The 24994-nt window shown below is 35.2% G+C and overlaps 1 protein-coding gene across 2 annotated transcripts in view; it reads right to left on the bottom strand.

The window, feature by feature from the left end:
- Positions 1 to 24994, bottom strand: part of LOC131683324 (basement membrane-specific heparan sulfate proteoglycan core protein) — a 672949-nt gene that overhangs the window by 128181 nt on the left and 519774 nt on the right. For both annotated transcript variants that reach the window (XM_058965199.1, XM_058965200.1), the window contains 15 exons: positions 18373 to 18486; positions 18112 to 18239; positions 17938 to 18028; positions 13425 to 13637; positions 12880 to 13014; positions 9705 to 9837; positions 9507 to 9592; positions 9077 to 9211; positions 8476 to 8609; positions 8309 to 8417; positions 7973 to 8089; positions 2440 to 2541; positions 2271 to 2381; positions 1933 to 2046; positions 338 to 463 (listed from right to left, as the gene is read on the bottom strand). In XM_058965199.1, coding sequence (XP_058821182.1) covers positions 338 to 463; positions 1933 to 2046; positions 2271 to 2381; positions 2440 to 2541; positions 7973 to 8089; positions 8309 to 8417; positions 8476 to 8609; positions 9077 to 9211; positions 9507 to 9592; positions 9705 to 9837; positions 12880 to 13014; positions 13425 to 13637; positions 17938 to 18028; positions 18112 to 18239; positions 18373 to 18486 — 1848 coding nt within the window. The remainder of the gene's footprint in view (positions 1 to 337; positions 464 to 1932; positions 2047 to 2270; positions 2382 to 2439; positions 2542 to 7972; positions 8090 to 8308; positions 8418 to 8475; positions 8610 to 9076; positions 9212 to 9506; positions 9593 to 9704; positions 9838 to 12879; positions 13015 to 13424; positions 13638 to 17937; positions 18029 to 18111; positions 18240 to 18372; positions 18487 to 24994) is intronic.

Here is a 24994-nt window from a genome sequence, read left to right as displayed (position 1 = left end):
AACTAATATGAACTTGAAACTAATTTAAAATTTCTCAACAATGAAAAAAATCGGAGGGGGCCCGGACCCCAGGACCCTCCCCCTGGATCCGCCACTGGAGTAGTTGTAGCAATGAATGAGAGAAAAAATCTTTTAGACTCACATAATACACTTTTGTAATACAATGAATTTTTATTAATTATTAGTAAAAGTCTACCAATGTGTTAAAAATTCTCGTTACGGTGTTAACAAACATCGTTGCAACGTCGTTTAACAAATTCCAAATATACTGTCGGTCTTAGTGGGTTAAACGGTTGGAAAGCACTTTCATTTCTTTTTTAATTTCCAAAAAACTTACAATCGATACAATCGAGTTCATCACTTGTATCATATGGACAATCAACTTTTCCATTGCATCTGAACGATTGCGGAATGCAGGGGCCATTTTCACATCGAAACATATTACGATCACATCGGTCACTGTCTGCATAGTTTTGGTTGATTTTTTTATGATAAAGGGTGAATTAGAAAACACATAATGAAACTGTTAAAGGAATATTAGAATACACATTGAAAAAATTAGCTTGATTTTCATTGATTTTAGTTAGATATTCTGGTTCCGAAATACTATGTAGTTGCAATTTAATCTCGATTCATCAATGAACTTCTAGAATGATAGTCATCTGCATTGTAGTTCAAAAGCGTCGAGCTGTCAGAGTATGCTCAGAAGTGATACAATTAAAACACTACTGGAACAACCTTTCAGTCTACAAAATAATGATTGTGTTATATAGTTGGAATGTAAAGGGTATTTTTTACGTGTTTTCAAGTGAGATTTTTTGACAACTGAGTTGACGCTTGATCCTATTTTTTTAAATTATTTCAGTTTTCTCTGCAATTTGATCATGCGAAAATATGTTTCCAAATTTTGGAATTTTGAAAACGAAATGACCGTTCGGTCAAGTACGCTTTTCGCAGGTTGTTGCCAAAGAATTATCTTTTCAGAAGCTGGCTCATGTTCGGTTGAATCGGTTCGTAAACAAACAAAAATCATTGTGAAGAGCATCCAGAGCAAACCCCATTGTCAGCTAAAAAGTGATTGTGTGATGCGGTTTGTACGCGAATGGTATCTGAGGCGCAGTTTTCTGCATAAATGGTTCTGGAGCCCACCCCAAGTAACAATTGAAGTTTTATAGCACACTACAAGTGCAGTGTAAGTTTTATAAGGGGCTATAAAATTATCATAAAACCAAAATTGTTACTAGGAACGTGAACATCACTTGCGAGTAATATCGAGACATTGTCGAGAGATAGTTACTTCCAAATGTTGCTACACAAAATTATCTGTTTTAAAAAGATAGGTAACGAGTCATACGAACAACGATATAGACCATCGATTCTAAACCTGGGGTCCGCGGACCCCTAGGGGGCGTGATGTTGTTATCAGGGGTCCGTGATGAAGATTATTTATTTCGGAAGGAGCTATTTGTAACGGACTGAAAATAATATTTGGATAGTCACAAGATGGATGTTACGCCGTGGGGGTCCGCAAAAACCCTGAGTGTTTACGAAGGGGTCCGTGAGACGAAAAAGGTTGAGAACTGCTGATAGACGCTTGGCTGCCGCGTTCCTGCGATTTGACGTCATTGGTAGTTTTATATGGTGCATTATCAAGTCTATCGTCTATACCAACACACAGCAAACAACCGATGAGCAAGAGGTATACATTGCGTGCGTTATTTACGAAACTTTTCAAGTTGTTCTGGAAAAAACGGTCAAAGAGACCAAATTTGGACCGACGATATGGGTTTTACAAAACGCACTCTTGGTTGCCATTTGCCCAAAATAATTTAGATAGAAAAAACACCCTTTACATTCGTATCTTCATTTTACGCCTAGAAATACTAAACTGAATCGATAGTACCGGGACTGATCCTGAACCTAGACACTTACGGCAGTTTCTTTCGTCGCTTCCATCAGTACAATCGTATCGTCGGTCACATCGTTGTCGTAAGTGGATACAGTTTCCATCAGTGCAGGTCCATTCATGTTCCCTACATTTTGGCTCTAGACCATTTGAATGTTCAAATGATTTTTTCAACAAATGATTCGAAAACATAATGATGAGATCAAATCAAACATGAAATTAAATAAAAATTAAAGGTTGAATGTAAGAAAGAATAGTATGTACTTTGGGTAACTAAAGTTTGAATTTCGTGAAATTTAGATACAATATCCACAACAGACAACCAATTCCAGTGATGAAACCTCAAAATAGTGGTAATACTTACTGCAACCATGTTCATCAGATCCGTCACCGCAATCTACTCGCAGGTCACATCTTCGAGAATCCGGAATACACTCACCCGTGTTGCACCGAAATTCAGTTCTGGAGCATGTGCCTGTATAACAGATGCAACAATATAATTGACATAAGTTAAGTTAGATAAACTCGCTTACAGTTTCGTTCATCGGACTGATCCCGACAATCCGGATGCCTGTTACAAACAAGATGCTTTGGAATGCATTGTCCATCGTTGCACTCGAATTCGTTGTAGCATGCTGTGAAGAGTGAAATTTCGTTGAAACAAACATATAATTCATTTATTTAAAAAACAAATATACGGTGTCGGATGTAAGAACATATCGCTATGCTCATACAATATTTTTAAATAAAATTCTAACGACATTCAATCAAAGAGCTAGATATTACTTGATACAGAACCATATGATAACTGTAGAGTTAAAGTATAAAGTATTCTAGTTAGAGCAAGGTTGTTAGCATGTAGTCACTCGCGGATGCGTGGAATTTAGTTAATCTATCAACTAAATATGGATAATTGCTCCATAACGATGGTCTATAGTCCTATTGCGTATTATCTTAGTTCTGCATGCTACATTCTATTTATAAATGACATGTAGGGTATTTTTTCGTGTTTGGGGAAACTTTGCCACTTCGACCACTACTCAGGTTATCTTTTGTGGCAAGTAAGCTTTGCATTACCTAAGTATATTGAATAAAGGCAAAACTACCCAAGTAGCACGCTTTGTTACTGTATAGTATTTGTAACTCTCTTGGTAACAACTATGTTATGGAAAAAGCGCACTTTGTTTATATGTTGTGCAACATGTTCCTAATTGCAGCAAAATAATGAAAACAATAGCTGTGCCATTTGCCGAGCACTGGGTAGTTTGACAGTTCTGTTTTAGGGTGAAATGGCAAACAAAGAGGCATTTGCAACTTGTTAGACTGTTTGGGCAAGTTAGCAAAGTTTCTGATTAGTTTCACAACTGTTATTGATGTTTGCATACTTAACACTATTGGCCAAATCTATAGTTACATAGTTGCACAATCAGTTTAAAAACTCGTGGAAATTCTTTTCAAATATATCCAACAATAAAAAATATTGTGTAGCATTTGTGCAACATTTAAAACTTTCAACAAGTTGCAATTGCTACTTGGGTATTGTCTTTTTTAATAATACAAAATTGTTTCAAATATACCGTAGTTAGTATTTGAGTATTCCATTATTTTCTAATCCGTTGTTGACATAATTTGTTGAAATAAAGATTTATTTTATGTATAAGGCTTTAAGGAAAATCTGCCGAATGTCGTACAGCAAGAAATTTTCTGATAACGCTGATAATAATTGGGCCATTAAATGAAGAAATAAAATTCTACTTTTATCATATGTAGAAATCAATAGAGCAAAATTTTCTAAGTGTAAAAATATATAAATCCCTTAAAACTTCAGAATGATTTTTAATTGATTTTCTACGAAAATATAATTCAGGCTGCTCTAACCTGGTCAGAAGCATAACAAAATTGAGCCAGCAGATCATTTTATTGATTTTCCTATACTAATTAGGCATTTCGTAAATCATTTCGAATTAGCTAATATTTGTGTTTGTCGCTTCTGATGTTCCTCGCAAAGTCACAATGTAAAGCAAAGGTGATGACATTTCTCTATGTTGTAACTTCTTTTTTACCCTTGGATTGTAGATATTTGACCTGAAAAATAAGCTTTTTATGCAACGGGAGGTTGATATTTGAATGTGCAACCGACAAGCGGCTTGATCGCTAAATTGTATTTTTCTTGTTTCGAAAGTGACTCATATTTACATCTTTCCTCCTTTCCATAGTAAGCACAGTTGAAAAAATGTAAAGCTATCAATCAGGGTGGCCAGATTGTGTTTCATAATGTCGATTGTTTTAAAAATTCGACAAAATATTACAAAACTCTCAACCACAAAACCGACAAGAGGCGTATCGAAGAAATTGAAGAATGAAGCCCTTAACTTATTCGGCCGCATTTTTGATATCGATCCATTGAATCCTTCCATTGCAAAGGGAACTGACCAACGAAACAGCAAATTCCAACAAAATAAAACTAGCGGTTTGCTCTGAAACACACATAGTGTTTTCGTTTTTGAAGCTAGGTCAATCCGGCGCTTGCTTAGCCCTATCACTAAGTTAGTGTAGGATTCTGATGGGACGAAGTTGAAACGCAAATTAGTTATAGGTTTTGTGCTCTTAACGCACAAATGTGCTTTAAAACCATATTCGCCTCCTATTTTTTCATACTAAGGAGAAATACACTCAGGATTTTTTACGTGGGGGATACAGGCCGCGTAAATGAAAACCGCGTAAATTTAATGAATCGCGTAAATGAAAATGTCATGTGTTTGAAAATCCGCGTAAATGAAAACCTCGTAATCTTAAAAATCCGCGTGGATGAAAGCCGCGTAAATTTAAAAATCCGCGTAAATGAAAACCGCGTAAATTTAAAAATCCGCGTAAGGACCGTTTATAAATTACGTAACGCTTTTAGGGGAAGGGGAGGGGGTACGACATATTGTGACATGTGGGGGAGGGGAAGTAAGGTAGAACGTTACGTAACGTGTTTATACTGAAGAACAAAAAAATTAAAGCATTTGTTACGTAATAGGGAAATGGGGGATAAAGAAATTTGTGACAATTTGTTACATGGGGGGAAGGGGAGTCAATTTTGGGCAATTTTTGCGTTATGTAATTTATGAATGATCCGTAAATGAAGACCGCGTAAATTTAAGAATCCGCGTTAAGGGAAAACGCGTTAATGAAAACCGCGTAAATTCAAAAATCCTCGTAAATGAAAACCGCGTGAATTCAAAATTCCGCGTAAATGAAAAGCACGTAAATTAAAAAATCTGTGTAAATGAAAACCGTGTAAATTCAACAATCCTCGTAAAAATCGTGTAATAATACCGCGCAAAAAATCGCGTAAACAACCTGAGTGTATAGTGTACTGAACTACAATTCAACCAACATGATTAACAGTCGATCTTAAATTGTTCAAATCCAACTCAGCGTTGGGCTTTGCCCATATTATGATTCTATCATCAGATATAAAAATACTATATTTACTCTCGCCAATAAAAGTACTTTTGATCATATTCTAGTCATTTGTTGATATTTTTGCGAGATGGAAGGTTTCTTCAATGCAACGTTTCCATGGTATGATTTCTTGCCGATAATTGCGTATGAAATTTTGAAAAACTTGTAACCCATGCACGTTTAATGTACAAACTATGTTTCGATTTACTATCATGGCCTTGCATAATCTCCAACGATTTCATATTAAAAAACTTCTCGAGTACATATGTATTGAACGGAGGACTATGATTAACCAATAATATTTGGGTTCCACGCGCTTTTCAATTACACCACAAGTATGATTCAATCAAGTAGATTTTTGTGCGAGAACTAGACATTTCTGGAATACGTATATTTTTAAGGTTAAACCGAATAAAGCCAATGCAAAATAAACGTCAAGAGTAAGAATTATTTTTTCTTCATTAGGGAGAAATGTGGCATAGTGCATATTGTATTGGCTTGCTAAGCTAAACCAAATTTCGATTTTATTAACTCTCATCAGCTTAAGGAGGGGGTTAGGGGTAAGGGATTCGGCGAGTAAAAAAAATTGTTTTCTTGTTTTTTGCTGTATCGATTTTGTTGGCTATTTTCGGCAAATTTGAGACTAAGAGAAACGAAAGCAATGAAATTGAAAGACGGATAGGTATTCTAGAGCGAATCAGTTATAAACTTAGAACGGAAAACTAGAACTAGGCAGGCTCATATGGGCATGATCGAAAGGAAATGTGAAGAATTCTATGCCTTCTGCAGAGTAGAAGTTGGGCGTTGCACCCAAGTCTACCGCATGGTCTATGGTAGAACATAACTCATCATCATATTTTACCGCCGACGCCGGCAAAACATGATGTTTGTAGAACGTCTCTGGAAAAAATATGATTTGCGGTGTTACCTGCCATTCCAAAACTGCTTAACCGATTTCTTTCAATTTTTGCATATACATTCTATGTTAAAAATACCTTACCCCTAGAAATTTTTATTTTAAATGAGTAAAAAACACCTTACTTGAAAATTTATCTCGAAAACTCAACGTGGGGGTTAGGTAATGTTTACATAGAATCTATATGCAAAGTTTGAAAGAAATCGGTGTAAGTAGTTTTTGAATGGTGGTAAATACCGCAAATCATCTTTTTTTAGAGAGGTTCTACAAAAAGCTTCGTCACCGAGTCGTTTATCGATATTGTTGCATAGAAAAATTTCAGAATGTTATTTAGATAATTCAATATAATATACAAAAGTTTTGATCAATTCGCTGCACGCAAAGTTCTAATTCGCGGAAAAAAATTGTTTTTTGCGCTAAAACCCTTGCACCCCCCCCCCCCCTTAATAAGAAGTCCTTTTCTTGTGGCATATCCCGTAGGACCATGGGTTTGCTCAGAAACATAAATAGTATTTTCGTTTTTGTAGCTAGCGTCAATCTGGCACAAGTTTAGTCCTACCACTAAGTTAGTGGATTCTGATGAGATGTTATTATTAAAATGAAGTAATAGTAACAGAATAGTTAACACCACTTAGTTTATTTTAGTATATTTCGAATAACATAATGGTGTACTGACATTTATAGATTGCTTTAACAGTTTACATTGCTTTAGAAATTTTTCATTGAATGCCTTTTTAAACTTGGAAGTATGTAACCCGAAAAACTATTAAATATTAAAAGGTAGCAACACAATTTCTAGATGAAAGATTATAACTACGCGATATCGAGGGTAAAAGATGTTTTCTCCGCACATCGTTATGAGAAAGTTTGCTCTATGGACAATTTATGTGCCTAGTGTATGTGGAACCTACAAATCTCAAGAGCAATTCCGTAACGTAGAGACGGACGAATGTACGCACAGATTGAAGTATATTTAAGGTTGAACAGAGAAAGGCGAAATTCGAAAACGAAAAAAGCAGTTTTTCCACACCGTGTGTTAGATCTTCATAAAAACCAATCAGCATTTCTGTAACAACATTCTACATAAGCTGATTGGTTTTTATGAAGATCTAACAAACGGTGTGGAAAAAAACTGCTTTTTTCGTTTTCGATTTTTGCCCATTCTCTGTCCAACCTTAAGTATTGGTAGCTTAGTGTGCACACATTTGGAGTAGTCTTTGTTTTATTTGTAACTTGATGCTTTATAGTGTTGGGTCACCATAACAACCTTGCTCTAATTCGAGTACGAAAGAAGTAGCCTTCGAAGTCTTTCGGTACCTGTGCGATAATAATATTCGGATGATTTTTTACTATAATTATTCTAAATTTGACTATTGATCTCTTATATCTTAACTATTTTCACACAATCTAATGATATCTTCTGCATTCATGTTTGCGAGTTTTATATGGTTTTTGATGGTGGATTTGGTGATTTTTATATATTATTTAAACGTGTCTAGTTTACTGATTTTAACTAGTAAATTGATAAAAAAAATTCAAAATATCACCAGATTAAAGGTGAATACAGCGGAGAATTGACGAATTTTTATACATTTAGCTACAATAGGAGAGAGGATACATGCTATATTATATTACTGACTATTCAGAGCTATTAACAAAATACACAACTAACGATAGAAAATAGTGAAGTGACCATTAACCGAAACAATTTTGCTCATCCGAGAAATCTTTGCAGTCGTAATAACTATCACATCTTAAAGCAGCATCTATGCAGAGGTAGCCATCTAGACAAGCAAACTCAGTGTCATTGCATGAACCTACAATACACGTGGTGGGCATAATAAAGTATAAAGAGAAGAGTGAGATATTGCGTATAAAGTGCATTTTAGGGTTATAGCAAATTAATTATGTCACTATGTACTGGTGGTGATTTATTTCGGCCATGTTGAAAAGTGTTTTCAAATTTATAGTGAAAAGTACAGTATCACTTGATTGATTGAGCATTCAACTAGACGATTAAACATTCAAACACTTACGGCAATTGATCTCGTCCGATCCGTCTCGACAGTCTCGTACTCCATCGCATCGCTTTGAATGCTCAATGCAAGTACCATCTGTACATTCGTGTTGGGGACAGTCGGTTTTCTAGAATTATAGCGATTTGAGTACGTGAAGATGTATGAAATTGCTAGAACACGTATACCTCAGTATGAGTAGGATAATCACAGTCCCGCTCGTCACTGCCATCTCTGCAATCGAGAACATTATCACAGCGTCGATCACCATCAATGCAAGATCCGTCGGAGCAACTAAACTGGTCAACGGTACAACGAGGACCTGCAGGGATGAAAGGGGGATCAATTCATTAGAGTTTCGTTGTTACTTTCAATATTTTTTTATGAACTTGTACAAACATTTTTATTCATTTTAAAAACTGCTTATTATTTTCCGATTGAGCTAACAAAGATATGTAATGCGCGTAGTAGAAGTGAATCGGTCGATAATCACATTTCTTTAACTCACATAATTGTGAAGTACTAATTTTAAAATTTGTTGGCATCGATCACTATTAATAATCAATTAAATCAGAGGTAACTGTTTCAGTTTTGGATTTTTTAATTTGTACAATAAACAATAAAAACGACACGATTGCGAGGTATAAAGCTGTACTAAACTATCTTTAATCGTAAAGGATTTGGTAGAGTGGTACTTAAGGATATGTGGTTTATAAAGCATATAAACATGACAATAAAACACAAGCAGTGTGAGTAAGAAGAAAGCAAATTTTATACAGTAATACTCACAGTCTACTTCGTCCGATCTGTCGGAGCAGTCAACATGGTTGTCGCAACGGAATTCGCTATTTATACATAAGCCATTGTCACACTTCCACTGATCACTGTTACAACTGCCACTCGTGCTGTTGGATGAGTTGGAGTCTGTTTTCGTAGCGGTGTGACCGTGAGTGTTGATGGTTAGTGCAGTTTATTTGTTGGTTTTGTACAATTTGCAGCAGATCAGCGTTTATTTTGATTAGATTTTGTGTTGTTTACAAACCAAATCGAGTATCACAGCAAAAAATAAACAAGTAAGGCTAAATTAGTGCATTAAAACATAATATTCGCCGGTCAGTGACAGATGCATCTTTGTTCTGCGTTAGTTAAACTTAAAGTACAATTTATTAAAAACACTGCAATCGTACTATTGTTTATAGGAGATACTTTGTACACTTACTACAATCTATTTCGTCGCTATTATCGTTACAGTCCATGACTCCATCGCAACGAGACCCAGGCGGAATACATTCTCTACTTTTACAACTATTATATACAAAGCAACAAGTGCAGTAAAAATGGAAAAAATATAAAAATATAAATATATGAATAAATATTACTTTTAGAGGAAGTTATCTAACTTGCTATGGCAACTTACTGAAACGCTCCGGCCTGACATATAATACAGTTATTTTCATCCGTACCATCATCGCAATCTGGTAAACCGTTACAGTAAGATTCTTTAGCTATACATATTCCATCACACGTAAATTCGTTGTCACTACATTCATCTAGATACATTGATAAAAATTACAGTTTTATTAGCAAATATAACGGAAAGAAACATGTACTGTTCTCGGTTTTAATCTTGAGTAAGGGTTGGTTTGTTCAAAACGTTTTTTTTTGTTTGCAACTGAATGTGTACCGCTCTCTTACTCGGATTAAAACCGAAAGTAGCAATAGTATGCCGGTAATTTTTGGTTAATTGTAAATCATCCTGTTAGTTTTTACGACAAAGCATGATATGTCTCATAAAATAAAGGGTTTAGAAAATAATTTATGATAAATATTACCATTGTGATTTTCTCCCTAACGTTTTGTTGAAATTCGTCATATTTTTTTAATTTGTCATATTTTAAGTTGATGCAGTCCTGCTAGATGATTCTCATGGATATCAACTTGATGAACATTGAATTAACACATCACTGCCCAACCTACTTTTCATGCTCAGCACAAAGTGTTTCTGTTGGTCAGAAAAAATTGCAATGGTCTGTTAAAAATATTTTTTTAAACGACGTAGCGGATATGAATAATTCAGATTTCAGTATGATGGGTAAATCGTTTCTTGAGATAGGGTAATTTCGGGAGAGATTCCGCGTCGGGTGAGATGCCGCACTCTCTGTATCTCGTATATAGGGTTACTTTTATACGATAATATGATGTTGTGAGTTTGTTATTCGAAGAATTACAACACTGAAGATGTAAAATAATCCTTATTATCAACTCACAAAAATTCTATTAATGATTATGTTCGTCCAGTTCCACCACGGAGTGTTGAAAAATTTTCAGCACCACATTAAAACTTCGTTTTCATTAAATTGTTCGATTTTTTTTTGGTAAATCATGTATCGCTTGAGTAGTTAAGAGCTTTTAGAAGGCATTCTGATCATGAGCACGGTCATCCATAATTTCAGGGGAAAATTTCGTCGTGCGGCATCTCTCCCTTACAATTGGGAGAGATGTCGCATCAAAATTGCGCTTTCGATGGACGAGGATGCGTAACTAATATGTATTTTTTCACCTCAGAATGTCATTAAATGATTATTTGTGTGAGGTATATGTTCTTAATAAGGTCTATCCACAAACTAACGGACCTAACACAGTGACATCTAGGGTTATGAGTCTATTTATCTATATATTTAAACTGGTGATATGTATCTAAGTATTAGTTACTTCGGATTATTCTTTAAAGTTTTAGGCACTAATTTTCGTGAACGCATTGATTTGTAGTGATGTCAATACCCTTAATTAAGTCACTCTAACTTAACCGTTACACTAGGTTGCAAAATGTTAACATTATTTTTAAAATGTTGAATAAAAAAATGTTTCTAGAAATGGTAGTACGCCCTTAAGAAAAGTGAAGGTGCTAGCCGATTTATAGGCGTAATCAAACTTCATGAAACTCAGCTGAAGACACCTAATCACAAAAACATCAACGAGAACTAAAAAATACTTTTGTTCGCCATTTTTCAGTTTGTGACCATAGTGCGGCGTCTCACCCGCACATGCGGCATCTCTCCCGCAATGACATTTTTTGTAACATGTTCGTGGAAATTTGATGAATTTTTTTTTTCATGACAAAAACCATTTCACAGTATTTTTGAAACTTGTCGCAAATGATAAAAATGATTTCATCAATTATTGAATGATTTACTTTGATGCAAGATCGATTTTCAGAAATGTGCGGCATCTCTCCCCAAATTACTCTTTCATGGTCACCGCAAAGGATCTTTAAAAAATGAAATTTGGAGATGATCCAATTAAACGTTCGGTGCAAGGCAGCATCGATCCCGTGTATTGAACGTTATGCACAACCTTCGAGTGATCAATATTGGTTCATGAGTTGCCACTATTTTTCAAAGAATATCTGGTAGATCAACTAAAAATGTCTGGCAAAATCTGTCACTTAACAGCGACCTCAAATTCATCGAAACTTATCAATTGATTTTTTGTTAAATTTGAAAAAATATGCCCCAAATGTCCAAAATAGGTGTGCAACCTCAGAATGAGAGGTTTGTCGCAAATAACTCTGGATGTGCCAGATAAATCTGGCGTAATGGCATCCCTGGTTGTAGCTCAAGTTGTAGTGCTTCGATCTTGATGAAAATTTGAGGAAATTTTCCTTAACGTATCGATTTTGTATTTACCCATATTTAATTAAAATCAGTGTTGGCGGTTGAATCTGGTTTGGAATGATTTTGAATTTAGAACGAATTTGAAATAGAAACTATTTTAAAATTTCTCAAGAAGTTAAAAAATTTCGGGGGGATCCGGACCCCCAGGACCCTCCACCTGTATCCGCCACTGATAGTCGATCATATATGGAGAAAAGTCGTTCTACACATACCGTCAATTCTCAACCGTTACAGAATTATTCAACTTTTTCTACAAATAAATCTTTTTTGCCAATACATCTACTTCAAAAAGTATACTTAGGGTTACCGATCATTTAAGCCCATTTGAAAACCGAGAAAATTTCTTACCAAGCAAAGGCTCTCAGTTAATGGATTGAAGTTACCTTTTAGTAGTGAAGTAGTTAAAAGTTAGAAGTGATAAAATGAATTAGTGAACTGTAGCCCCAAGTTTCTTCTTTTTAGTAGATTTGCTCGACTTTGGACAGATGTGGTTTAAGTATCTATGTTTATGTTTTTGTCCCTAACTCTTTGCAGTCGTGTTGGAGAAGTTTAGTACATTGTTCTTCGAATCAAGTCATTTTCAACTCCATAACGCTGACTTAGAAAAGAATATATTATTTACTTTTATCGGGATAACACATAGTGTAGGCAACCATTGCACTATACGCTACAGATGCAATCTAGTTAAACAAAATAACGCTTCAATAATTTATCGGTTATATTTTGTTAGTGGATCGGATTTAAAATAAATCATGGATGTTAGATGTCATATCAACTCTTGATGACACAAGGCATAATTTCTTGAGTTTAGGGTGCTAAAGGTTTAGTTATTGGGAATATACCTCAAGGTGTAAGAGTTTAACATTCTAATGGCTTGCGGTTAGTCTGGAGTATATCAAAAAACAGATTCACATTTACCAGATATATCACAGTTATCTTCATCTTCGCCATTTTGACAATCGATTCTACCATCACAGAGGAAGCTTTTGTCCACGCATTTGCCATCGCAATAGAACTCGTCGCTTGTACAGTGTTCATCGTCATCTTCGTTAGCTATAATTGTCGATGATTATTTTTTATTCAGAACATTTAGACATACAATCTAGGACAAGAATATGTAAGTGTTTTAAGTGATAACAGTCCAAACTCAATGAGTTATGAGATAGATTTTTTCACAGATCAAATACCTAATTAAATCGGACAAATTTTAAGCTCGTTGAATTTGAACTACCAACCTAATATTTGATACATACAATGCGTTTCAGCCCAACACATTTAAAGCTTGTCTAGACTTTTGGAGCAAATGAACCCAGTTAGTCAGGTTTCTAAGAATGAGTCTTTAGAAGCGTGATTTGAGATATTTTGATGAAAAATTGCAACAATATCATTAAGTAGGTCAAACAAAAGCCAAATTCTTAGAAACGTTCGATTCGGAGATGCGATCTCGTGTATGAATGAAATACCGTATGGACAATCGAGTTCGTCGGACTGATCGTGACAGTCAACAATGCCATTGCACTTTTTGTAGTCTGCTATACAGATGCCGTCGTGACACTCGAAACTGTCGCGCCCGCAACGACTGCTGTGTGCCGGTAGTTGTTGGCTGCTGTGACCATGATGGTGGTTAGCGCCAGCGCGATTGTGATCCAATGACTTCTTCAAATGGGAATTATCATCTAGATAGCGTTATGAAAATGATAGCATGGATTGAGTGTTTAGGAAGTAATTTAACAAGCATTCTGAGGTCTTATGTTGCTACGATTGAGCGCTTTCACTATCGTCTTTCGACTTAACAAAAAAATCGTGAATATCAGATTTATTTGGAATTTAGATTGGGAATTTGGACTTAAGATTTTGAAAATAAAGACAAGTGTTGCTAGAATAGACGGCAAAGAAACCAACTTTAGCGTACTGAGTTCGCGCTTAAATAAATGTAAAAAATATGAAATTAATTAAAAAATTGTGTTCGGCCTATCTTTAGTAGATCAGGGTCAAATCGAATGAGCATTTGAAGATTTTCGACATTTCGATCCAAAAACATTATCAAGTTAGATTGAAAATATACAAAATAAAAGAAAATCAAGTGAACGGGTAGTTAGATTTTTCTATTCAATGTTGCGTTTATACTACGTACTTTGAAATCGAAGTAAAATAAAATAAATATTTACGGCGATAAATTAATGTCTACAATTAAATGTCAGCTATACCTTAAGTTTTGGTATGGCAACTTTAAAAAAATCTCTAGATATTAAAAGTTGCATCTTTCACGGGAAATTTTTGAAAATGCAGCTACAAACAACTTCGTTGAAGTTACCAGAACTCCATAAGTATCGAGATATCAATGGTTATTCTTACAGTAAGCACAATGTTCCATCCCCACTAAAATATCTGTATTCGAAATTTTGACAATATGCTTCTAAAATTCTGCAAAACAGAAATAAACAGTAGCTAAAATGCATTTTAATTGATTTATAATCAAAGAAAACAAAACGACGAAACATGCATTTTTTCTGGAATTTGACTTTGCTCAATAAGACCTTCTTTTCAAATGGAATATAAAGGTGAAACTAGCACCAGGTCGATCGTTTATTATTATCAAAATTAATGTGTAAATGGTGGTAATATTTTATAAATAATGCATTATATCTACTGTGATCCTTTCTACTCGTATTCACTCCATATCTCGGATTTTAATCAAATAGGTTTCTGTCACCACGTCTAGTTTCGGTTATACGCGGTACATAAGAAATTTTAGCCCAACAAAAGGTGATATCAATCAATGTTCAAAATTAATACTTCATAATGTTACACTAATTTCTATTTTGTGAAACAATGACTTATTAGTGAACTTGTGTCCAGAACCTGACTACAATATTCAATTTATCACATCAATTTACACTAAAAATATCAACTTACTTGATTTAAGTTTTATTTTTCGATATTTTCATGCATGATAATTCTCACTCACTCACGCGAGAGACGATTATGAGAAGTTCAACTTTTCCTGAGAACATGAGTCATAGGATTATCCGTCTCCAAAAATAGCGTGAGAATTCTTTTGTCTATTTAAGGGGTAACACCAAAGAACAATTTATAAAAAAAATCGAGTTTTTTGCTGGTTTAAAATATGCTTTAGAGCTTTGAAAATGATATACCACAAACTCGCAAGCGACAATAATTGCTGAATGTCATTTTTTTTCAACGCTTCTTATGTATAGCAAACTGAAAATTTTAGACGCGTTTTACTGGAAACCACATTTTTGAACTGACCGGAAACGTAACTCGAGCAAATGATTCTGAATCGTTCTGAAATATTCACAGTAGGGTTACTGTGCCCTAATTCATCATAGCACCATTATTCATCCCACCCATTTGAACACATTAGTTAACGATGTTGATACATATTTAAGTGCAATCTAATCACTGTGAGCCGAGTTATCAGCGAAATAGTGTGACATCCCGACTAATGAGATGAATATGGGCTCGTCTACCCTATATTCATAACTGATCTTTCCAGCAACGTGCGTAGGATTTCATTTTCTATTGGTTAATTTTCTTAAATCACCAATTTTGTGTTGATTTTTATAAAATTTCAGGCGTTGATTTACATTTCACGAAAAATACAAATATCGAAAAACAATCCTACTTTCGTCGCTTACTATTGTTATAAGGAATCATTTCAAACTCTATGTTAAAAATTACGGGTGATAGATTTCCGGTCGTGGATCCTTTCCAAAAATACGTGTCTACAGGAAAATTCTGCAGCTACCGTCTTATGACAAAGTTACTTGAAAAACAATTTTTGATGCTTCACAACTAGTATTATGAATCCCATTATACAAAATCTTGAATCATCTCTTTATTACTTTAAAAATATGCCCATGATCTCATGATTCATGATCTTCAGTGATGTAACCTGTGTAACTGATCACTCCTTTCACCGGAGATCGTGATTACTTAAACAAAAGTGTCCAAATATCCACTCCACTCGCAGAAAACCAGAGAATAAAGAAGAATAGACATGTTTTGTCATGTTTATTATGAGCACCATCAAGGCAGCGAACACAAAAAAGATGCGGTAATAAACTCTTAATCACATTGTTCGACGGACTAAAACTGTTACATTCGTTACGTTACTTTCATCCGGAGAAGATAATAACTAAAATAACTTTCCATGTGAAATTGTGAGATTTCATTGTCAAAGTGGTACAATTTTCAGACTTGTTTGCTAATATAATAGATAGATGCGATGCCTCTATATATTCATTAGAACTCGATGGCTATTTAATAATGCAAAGCATAAAACATCTTTAAATGCTCATTCAAACCGACGCTGATATACTAGAAACAAAATGAACACTCATTGAAAACTTGGAATTCTCCAGTTCGTTTCTGTCGTATAAGATTATCCACCTGTTTATAGTTTCTCAATTAGGTATTGGCTTCTCAGTTATTCATTTGGTTATCCCACGTCATGAACAATTTAAATGTGATATTCGCAATTAATTTACCAGACATCATTGTTTTAAAACATGTAGATATTAAGGAATGGAATGTGCTCTTAAAAGCAATCTATTTGAGGCATGGTTACATAGTACAAAGTATGAACATTGCTCGGAAACTTGAGAAAATTATTATTGGTATTTTGTTTGAATTTTCGAAATGGTATTTTTTTTATTTAATAATAGAGCGTAAGTTTCAGTTTGTATGAAAATTTAAGAAATAGATACAAGATCAACCATGATCTTGCATAGAAAACGCACCAATTCTATCGTGCGAGTAACAGCGTATTTAAATAAATTATGCAGGTTCACACACCAGCAACAAATTAACTAATTAAAAAAAAAAAGAATTATAATTGTAGAGTTTAAATTTTATCAAGAATTGCAGAATCACAATGATATTCTGTAAGGAGTTTAGTCACGATAGTTTTTAAATTTATGAGTGTCAAGAGTACATTTGGATATTTCTTTTAGATTTAGCATATACAATGCCCTAGTCCTATTGAATCGAAAGCTCTGTATAATAACTTTTTTTGATCTGTAAACTCCTACATGTAAGTATAAAATGTGCATTTCTAGATCTTGTTCTTGATTCTTGATCTTGAAGTCTGTATAGAAATTTCTCTCGGTTCTGGGTTATACATATTTTTGTAACGAATGAATTAGAAAGGTTCTAAACCTCCCCTTTTATTTATAAATTAACTCTTTATTGACAGAAAAAGAGATACGCTAATATTTTAAAAATCACCAAGTCCAAGCATTTTGCGTGCCTCGATGGTCACCTTCTCTTAAGAACTCATTTTACATTCTCCTTGTAACGATAAGAAACTGAATTTCTTGAAAATAGCAACAACATTCAACTAGACCATAGAGATTCAGCTTATAAATTTATTGAAAGCTGCGTTCGGTATTATTATGCTAGTTATTATATATATATATATATATATATATATATATATATATATATATATATATATATATATATATATATATATATATATATATATATATATATATATATATATATATATATATATATATATATATATATATATATATATATATATATATATATATATATATATATATATATATATATATATATATATATATATATATATATATATATATATATATACACAATATTACATGTTTTGAACGGCAGACGATTTTTTTCTTGAATTTGGCTATTTTACAAAAGCAGAAGTTTCGGAAAGGGTAAAGTATTATTTAACAATAAGCATATTGTTACAGTAATAATTATGAAATCATTAAATTGTTTATTTGGGATACTCAATGATCCATGATACTCGAGAACATGACTTTTGATTGCCCAATGTCCCAATGAATCTTCAATTCCTCAAATAAATGAAACAATGATGATTTTATGTGCAATAGAAGCCAGTCATGAAAACGATGGTGATGACAGAAACACTCAAAAGCAGAACGAAGGTTTTCTGTTTGCCATACTTACCGCAAGCAAATTCATCACTACCATCCATGCAATCGTTGAAGCCATCACATATTTTCTCTTTAGGAACACACGAATTATCGGAGCAGGTGAACTGATCAAAATGAGAAAATTAAAAAAACACACAAACAAAAATAATGCAATAAGTCTGTAGATGATAAATATAAGAAATAAAACCTCAGAGCATTGTCGTGAACAATTATGTTCATCAGAACCGTCTAAACAATCCTGAATACCATTGCAAACATAGGATTTGTCGATGCAATCGCCACTGTGACACGTAAATTCATTCGAGGTGCACGATTCTGTAAAAAAAACAACAAAATAATAACTAAAGAAGTGCAAGCTCAACGTAAATTAAAATGTCAACATACGAACTAAATGAATGAAAGTCATTGACTACTACACTAAAAAAGTAAAATCTAAATTATTTCCTACTATCACAGTCCTTTTCGTCGCTACCATCGCTACACTGGTGCCATCGATCACACCGTTGTTTCCTTGGAATGCAATAGCCATTGTCGCAGTGAAAGTCGTCCTTATCGCAGCGTGCTAAGAGTTACCGTAACACCATGCAGCATGCACAATACATGTGAGGTAAACCGAAATCCAGTTCAACAACCGGTTACGTAAGTATTGGATGTTATATGATACCGCCCAAGGCGTTGCCAGTGTCCATGGCGATTAGAATAACCAAAATTAAAGGAACGTTAAAATTAAAACAACAGTCGTTTAAGCACACATAAAGCAAATAAGCTAAACAAGTATACGTCTAAATACGAAACAATACACAGTTCAATTACAGATTTTATAGTAACCCAATTTAGCTACAATACTAGTCAATATAGGACAGTTCATACACCCAAAACAAAAATCTCTTGCAATAATTGCAAGCGACAATCACTTGCAAATAATGTTAGCATCGCTTGCAATTTTGCAGTTAAAGACGCTTGCAATTGTTGCAAGCATATAAAATCACTTCATCTCTCGCTATACGTACATACGTTTCTTCAACACACTGTCAAAGGATTACCACCACATTTACATGCCTATGCTGGTTGGTATAGCAACGCACGGCGAGTTTTTATTTTCCGTCTACTTTTTATTCATTCCTCACCAACATCATCAAACGCAGTTTTGTAATTTATTCATTACACACGAGACGGCATCAAATTGCGGATGTGACAATTGTACGAGTTTTAACGTCTTGTTCTTATGTGTAAGGACAGATCAGTGCTTATAGTTAGCGCTATGATGCGCAAGGACGTGAGTTCTCAAATCTGGCTGCGTGTTTTACTTTTTTCATTAATCGCGAAATCATCCAATAGTTTATATATGATTTTTATCCACTTATTACTATCTGATAGTATGGTTGGGTGGATAAAGCATTGCTTAGCGATCTGTTTGTGCGGGGTTCATTTTTCAATGCCAACAGTCTTTTTTCTAACTCATATTGGTCACCAATACACATACATCGCTAATACATAGGCAAAATTCGCATTTTCTGTTTCTTGCATTGCATGCAAGAAAGCTTCTTGCAATTTTCGCACATTACCAGAACGCTAGCAATTTTCGCTAGTATTTATTGCATTAATGTAAGCGAATCTTACCGGGTACGTTTTGGGTGTAGTAATCTTTCTGAACTAGTCTACTAGTAGCGGGCATAGCGTAGTTGGTAGCTCGATTGCCTTGTATGCATATCACCTGTGTTCAATTCCCAAACCCGTACGCATAGATTTTTCTAATCCGAAAAAAGGCTAATGACCCTAAGGTTAAAACCTCTATAATAATAAAAAAATTGTTCAACAGAAGCCAATAATAAGACAAGGTGTGTAAAGCAGAGGAGAAGGCAAATCGCACAAATGTGTTAGGCCACTGTGAAGTGAATTTCTGTAAAACGGGAGAATATTGATAATTTTTTCTAAAGTTTTTCGAATTACTTTCTTCAACTCAAGCAAATATAATAGTTTACATTTTAAAACAAGTACTGGTACCCATAGATTCGAAATGGTAAAATTATTAAGTATTTTATATCGTTTTTCGAGAGTTGTCCTACTGGAGCTGTAGAGCTAGGTTCTCGGAAGGGTTCCCCGTCAGAATCACATACTACAATTTGCAGACGAGACAGGCAATGTCGCCCACTAAAACACTGCTTTAGGCCAATTGTAGCGGGCCGTGATTCTGAATGTGATATTCATTGTACGGTTCAGGTATGTGCGGGCGTAGGGACTCGCGATAGCGTGTATCATCGCGAAGAGCTCGAGCACTTGTACGTTAATGTGTTCGATCGCGTGTGCGTTTGTATGTCGCGTGTGCTAACAACTTCGCGTGTATAAATTCTATTTTATAACTGTGTGTCTTTCGCGTGTGTTCTTGGATTATCGCGCGCGGACCGTGAACCTAATACTTTATTTTTGGTGTACGGCTAAGATGCTAAAAGAGAGTGAGATCTTCCATATCACTAGAGTTCCCGGTTATGTCGCCATGGAACGTGTTGTCTAGTGGATTTATTTTTTTGATTGGTCCTACTGACCTAAGTTATTAGGACCGAGAGTAAACGTTTCCGGACGTGACCGATTCATGAGGGCGCGAAAACAGACGTTTGTAGGTTCGCGTTTGAGACAGATTTTAAAACTTCGTAAGTGTTATTATGCTTGCGCGATCGCGAACGTAGGTGTGCGTTGTTAATCGCGAAGGGCTTAAGCGTTCGTATGTTAACGTGTTTGTCACGTGTGATCGCGTGTACAATACTGGATTTTGTAACCGTGTAACCATTCCTATATACGCGTGCGTTCATGGATGGTCACGCGGACCTTCATTCTGATAGTTCGTTTTCGGTGTACAATTCACATTCTGACAGGAAGTAAGTTACCCCATATCATTAGAGTTCTCGGTCATGTCGCCATGTAACGTTGTGTCCAGTGGATATGAGAGCTTTCTTTTTTTAATTGATCCAAGGCATGGATCTAATCTGTTGATATCAAAGATAGAAACATCCGGAAGTGACCGATTCATGATCGTGACCGCGGGAGTTTTTAGGTTCACGCTTGAGACCGCGTTTGAAAATTTATAGGAGCTGAGATATTTACTTTATTACCGGGATGTTATCATGTTTACGAGATCGCGGGTGTAGGTGCCATGGATGATCGCGAATGACTCAAGGATTTGTATATTAACGTGTTTGTCACGTGTATGTGACTTCGCGTGTATAATTTCGATTTTATAATGATGTAGTGTCTATTCTTGTTTGATCGCGCACGAACCGTGAGTCTGATGCTTAATTTTTAGTATATGGTACTTACTTGATACTTGATGGGCAACAATTCGCTTCGTTGAATCTACACTGAGTGAAGAATTCTCCTCCACTGGACCCGGTCCTGGGCCAATCTCTTCCAGTCACCCTGGACATTGAGTGCTTTTAGGTCCTCTTCCACTGCAAACAGCCATCGTGTACGTGGCCTGCCACGGAGTCGTCGGCCTCTTCCCGGTTCTCTACTGAATATTATCTCCGCCTGTCGTTCTTCCGGCATTCGTGCCACATGCCCAGCCTGCCGTTTTTTATTAGCTTGACAATATCCACTCCTTTATATACTTGGTCTAACTCGTGATTCATGCGACGCCGCCAGATGCCATTTTCTTCTTTACCGTCGAGTATTTTTCGCAGCACCTTACGTTCGAAGACATCGAACGCTCTACGATCAACTTCCTTTAACGACCACATTTCATGGCCGTACAAAGCAACCGGAACTATCAATGTCTTGTACAACGTGAATTTTGTCTTCGTCCGCAAACTACGGGACTTCAGCTAGCTACGAAGTCCGTAAAAAGCCCTATTTGCAGCTGCAAGACGCCTTTTCACCTCACGGGTAACATCATTATCGCACGTCACTAGAGTTCCAAGATACACAAATTCTGAGTTCGTTTTTCTTTTCTTCTTCACTTTTCGTGGTAAGTGGGAGGGTTCGGTAGGCTACCTTACCGGGGTCGCGCTACCTACATCGCGCTGGTGGGGCTGCCACCTTAGGTACAGCTGACGTGATATAGGATTTCATACTCAGCCGCTGGATGCCAGAACAGACGCTGTTTGAGCCGCACCTCATTGTTGAACAAAGGCTCGGGACGTACCTCCTCAATCTAGCTGAAGTCAGAAGGACAACAGTGCCCAGGCTGTACTATCAACTAAGCACACAACTCTTAGCTGGCGGTCGTTGTAATCATATGACCCGGGGAAGCATGAGGTAGGGACTTTTGAGGACCAGAGCTATGTTGGACGCTTCTTCCAGGTGGCCGACTCACCGTTTTGCAGTATATGGTACAGATGGTAGAACAGATTCCGTTTTCCCATATCACTAGAGCTCCAGGTCATGTCACTATGGAACGTGTTGTTTAGTGAATATGAGCGTCACTTTTTTGATTGGCTCAACTGAAGACATTAGTCCAGATTGCTAGGACCGAGGTAAGACTTCCGGACGTGACCGCTTCATGATCGCGCGAGTGGTGGGTTAATATTTGAGACCGCGTTTGCAAGTTTAAAGATGCTACGTTTACTTAACTAGCGGGTTTTTTTCATGTAGGCAAAATCGCGGGCGTAATTATTGCGTTTGTGGCCAGGTTTGTGTTATCGTTTGTACCTATATGACACATTCTTTCGTGACGTTACAACGATTTGACGATTCTTCATTCCATTAATGTTATAACTTTATCAAATGAACGCCTACATCAAAAATTATTACAGATTCGGAAAGTAGACAAAATTTCACTAAAGATTCAATAAACATAAACTAAATATACTGGAAGAGGATTGTTTTATGACCGACAATGTAACGTGACGTTACAACGCGTCACGAATTAGAACTTTCAACGTATTTCTATAAAAGTCAAAATATCTGCTCTATAAGATTTTTTATTAAGAACAAATCTTCTATGATGTATTTCTAAATAGCATACGAATAACTAGGTGTCATTAAATATATTTTTTATTGCTTTGTTTCCTATTAAGCATTTTTTAACTTTCGTGACGTTAAGTTTTTCAGAAAAGCGATATCTCATTGCACTGTAACGTCACGAAAATCTTTATCTTTTCTATAACTCTGTAAATCACGCTGGTGCTATTGTTTTGAGTAAAATTTTAAATATTTATCACATTTAGTCAATTCGACGGGTTTTTAAATGTCTGCAAACACCAATAAACATTTCCTCATCTATCTTTTTTGTGCTCATTTGAAATGTGCTAAAGCCTTTTTATCCGACTCTAAGCAATTGAGACGATTTAGTGCGCTCACTCAGATAGGTCTCTGTACACCCAATTATGTTTTTACAACTTCCAGTAAATTCGAATAGCTACCCGTCTATATTGGATTTAATACTTCAGGCATTTCACTAACGTAGCTGCTTTGACGATGTATTTGGGCTTGTAACGGAAGAATTCCATATTAAATTTGCAAAAGGGCGAATAAGATTTGTAAACAAACTTTTATTTTGATTGTTTCTCTTAATTTACTATAATTACAAAGCAGAAAACAATTGAAATTACTTCTACGAAGGGTAAAAATTTACATTAACGCATATTTTTCATGAAATTCCACTCTGCAGCAGACTAATGAGCGAAACAAGTTTGTGTACAAAAAGACTTTCGCCCTTTTGACGAATTAATATTGAATTGGTTAGTTACTAACTGACGGCACATGCGACTACAACGGAGGTTGCGGACAACCTTATAACGGGCGTCTCGTCGATGATGGCGAAGTGTGGAATGTTTGATTGCTGGGAGGAAACGCATTATTATCCATGGCTAAATACTAAACCGAGAACAAAATTCGGAAATTCCCTCACAACCTTCCATCGCATGTCCTGGACTACGTTGCTGTTAGCGTGATTGCATTTGAGCGTACCATATGACCAGCGTTTAGGAGAGTACAGTGTAGGTGGACTTTTAAAGAAATATAATGTGAAGTTGTTCAATCGTTTATTAAAAATACCTCCTCCAGTGTTGTAGATGAAATCTTCTATAAAATTTTGTTTATTTTCTGAATCTATAATTAGGTTTGATGAAGGAGTTCATTTGAAAAAGATATAACAGGTTTAGAGATTGAAGGTTGGTCAAATCGTTGTAACGTCACGAAAGAATGTGTCGATGGTATATAACCCCTTAAACACTTAAGGATATGCATTCTGAATTTATGAATATAACGCTAGTATAATTTCCTGCTTACGAAACAACTTGAAAGCGTTTCAATAAACCATTCAAGTACATAAAGTACAATTTGACACTATAATCTGATAAACCATTCAAGCGTCTGATAAAAGTTAAATTACGTGACGTTACAACGCAAAATGTGTCATGTTCTAACTTTAGTTCCACACATCCAATAAAAGAAATTGTAGGCTTTTTAGAAAAGTATTTTTGAACAAAAAGAAAATCCGGAATATAAATTTGAACCAAATTTCAGTTTTTTAATAAAATTAAAAAATAGGCATTTTTCGTGACGTTACAACGCAGAAACAACCAAAACTTCTATTAGTTCAAAAAGTATTAGTGGTCAAATCAAGAAAAAAATTATTCTAGTTTTATTGTTCTACACTCAATAACGAACAAATTCCTTTAAACAGATAAAAATTTCAATAATAGTTTCATGAAATAGAACTTTTCTTAGAAGTCAATAATTCAGGAGCCATTTTCCGTGAAATTTAACTTATTTTTCTATATATTTTACAACTATTTGTCGAAATGTCAATAGTTGGATTACATAACTTTTCAATGGTTTAAAACTGTGATGATGTGATACCAAAATAAGACGAAACAAAAACCTCTTTCTAGTGTACAAGCCCGCGGAATGTGTTATATGAGTATAGATAGCGTATAGTAGAGATATACAAATAAAAGAAATCATAACATGCCGAATAAAGAAAAAAAGATGTAAAGAGCTTGATTAGAAGTGCATAAATTGATCGTTACTATTTTGGTGTCTATCAATAATATAGAAAAGCAAACTAAAGATGCACAAAAGAAACAGACTAGCGAAGTAGAATAGAAAAACACATGTGACATGAAATCAAACTC

Source organism: Topomyia yanbarensis, chromosome 2 (assembly GCF_030247195.1).
Source record: "Topomyia yanbarensis strain Yona2022 chromosome 2, ASM3024719v1, whole genome shotgun sequence".
Lineage (NCBI taxonomy): Eukaryota > Metazoa > Arthropoda > Insecta > Diptera > Culicidae > Topomyia > Topomyia yanbarensis.
The sequence above is the reverse complement of the archived record's forward strand: the minus strand, read 5'-3'. Positions and strand labels throughout refer to the sequence as shown.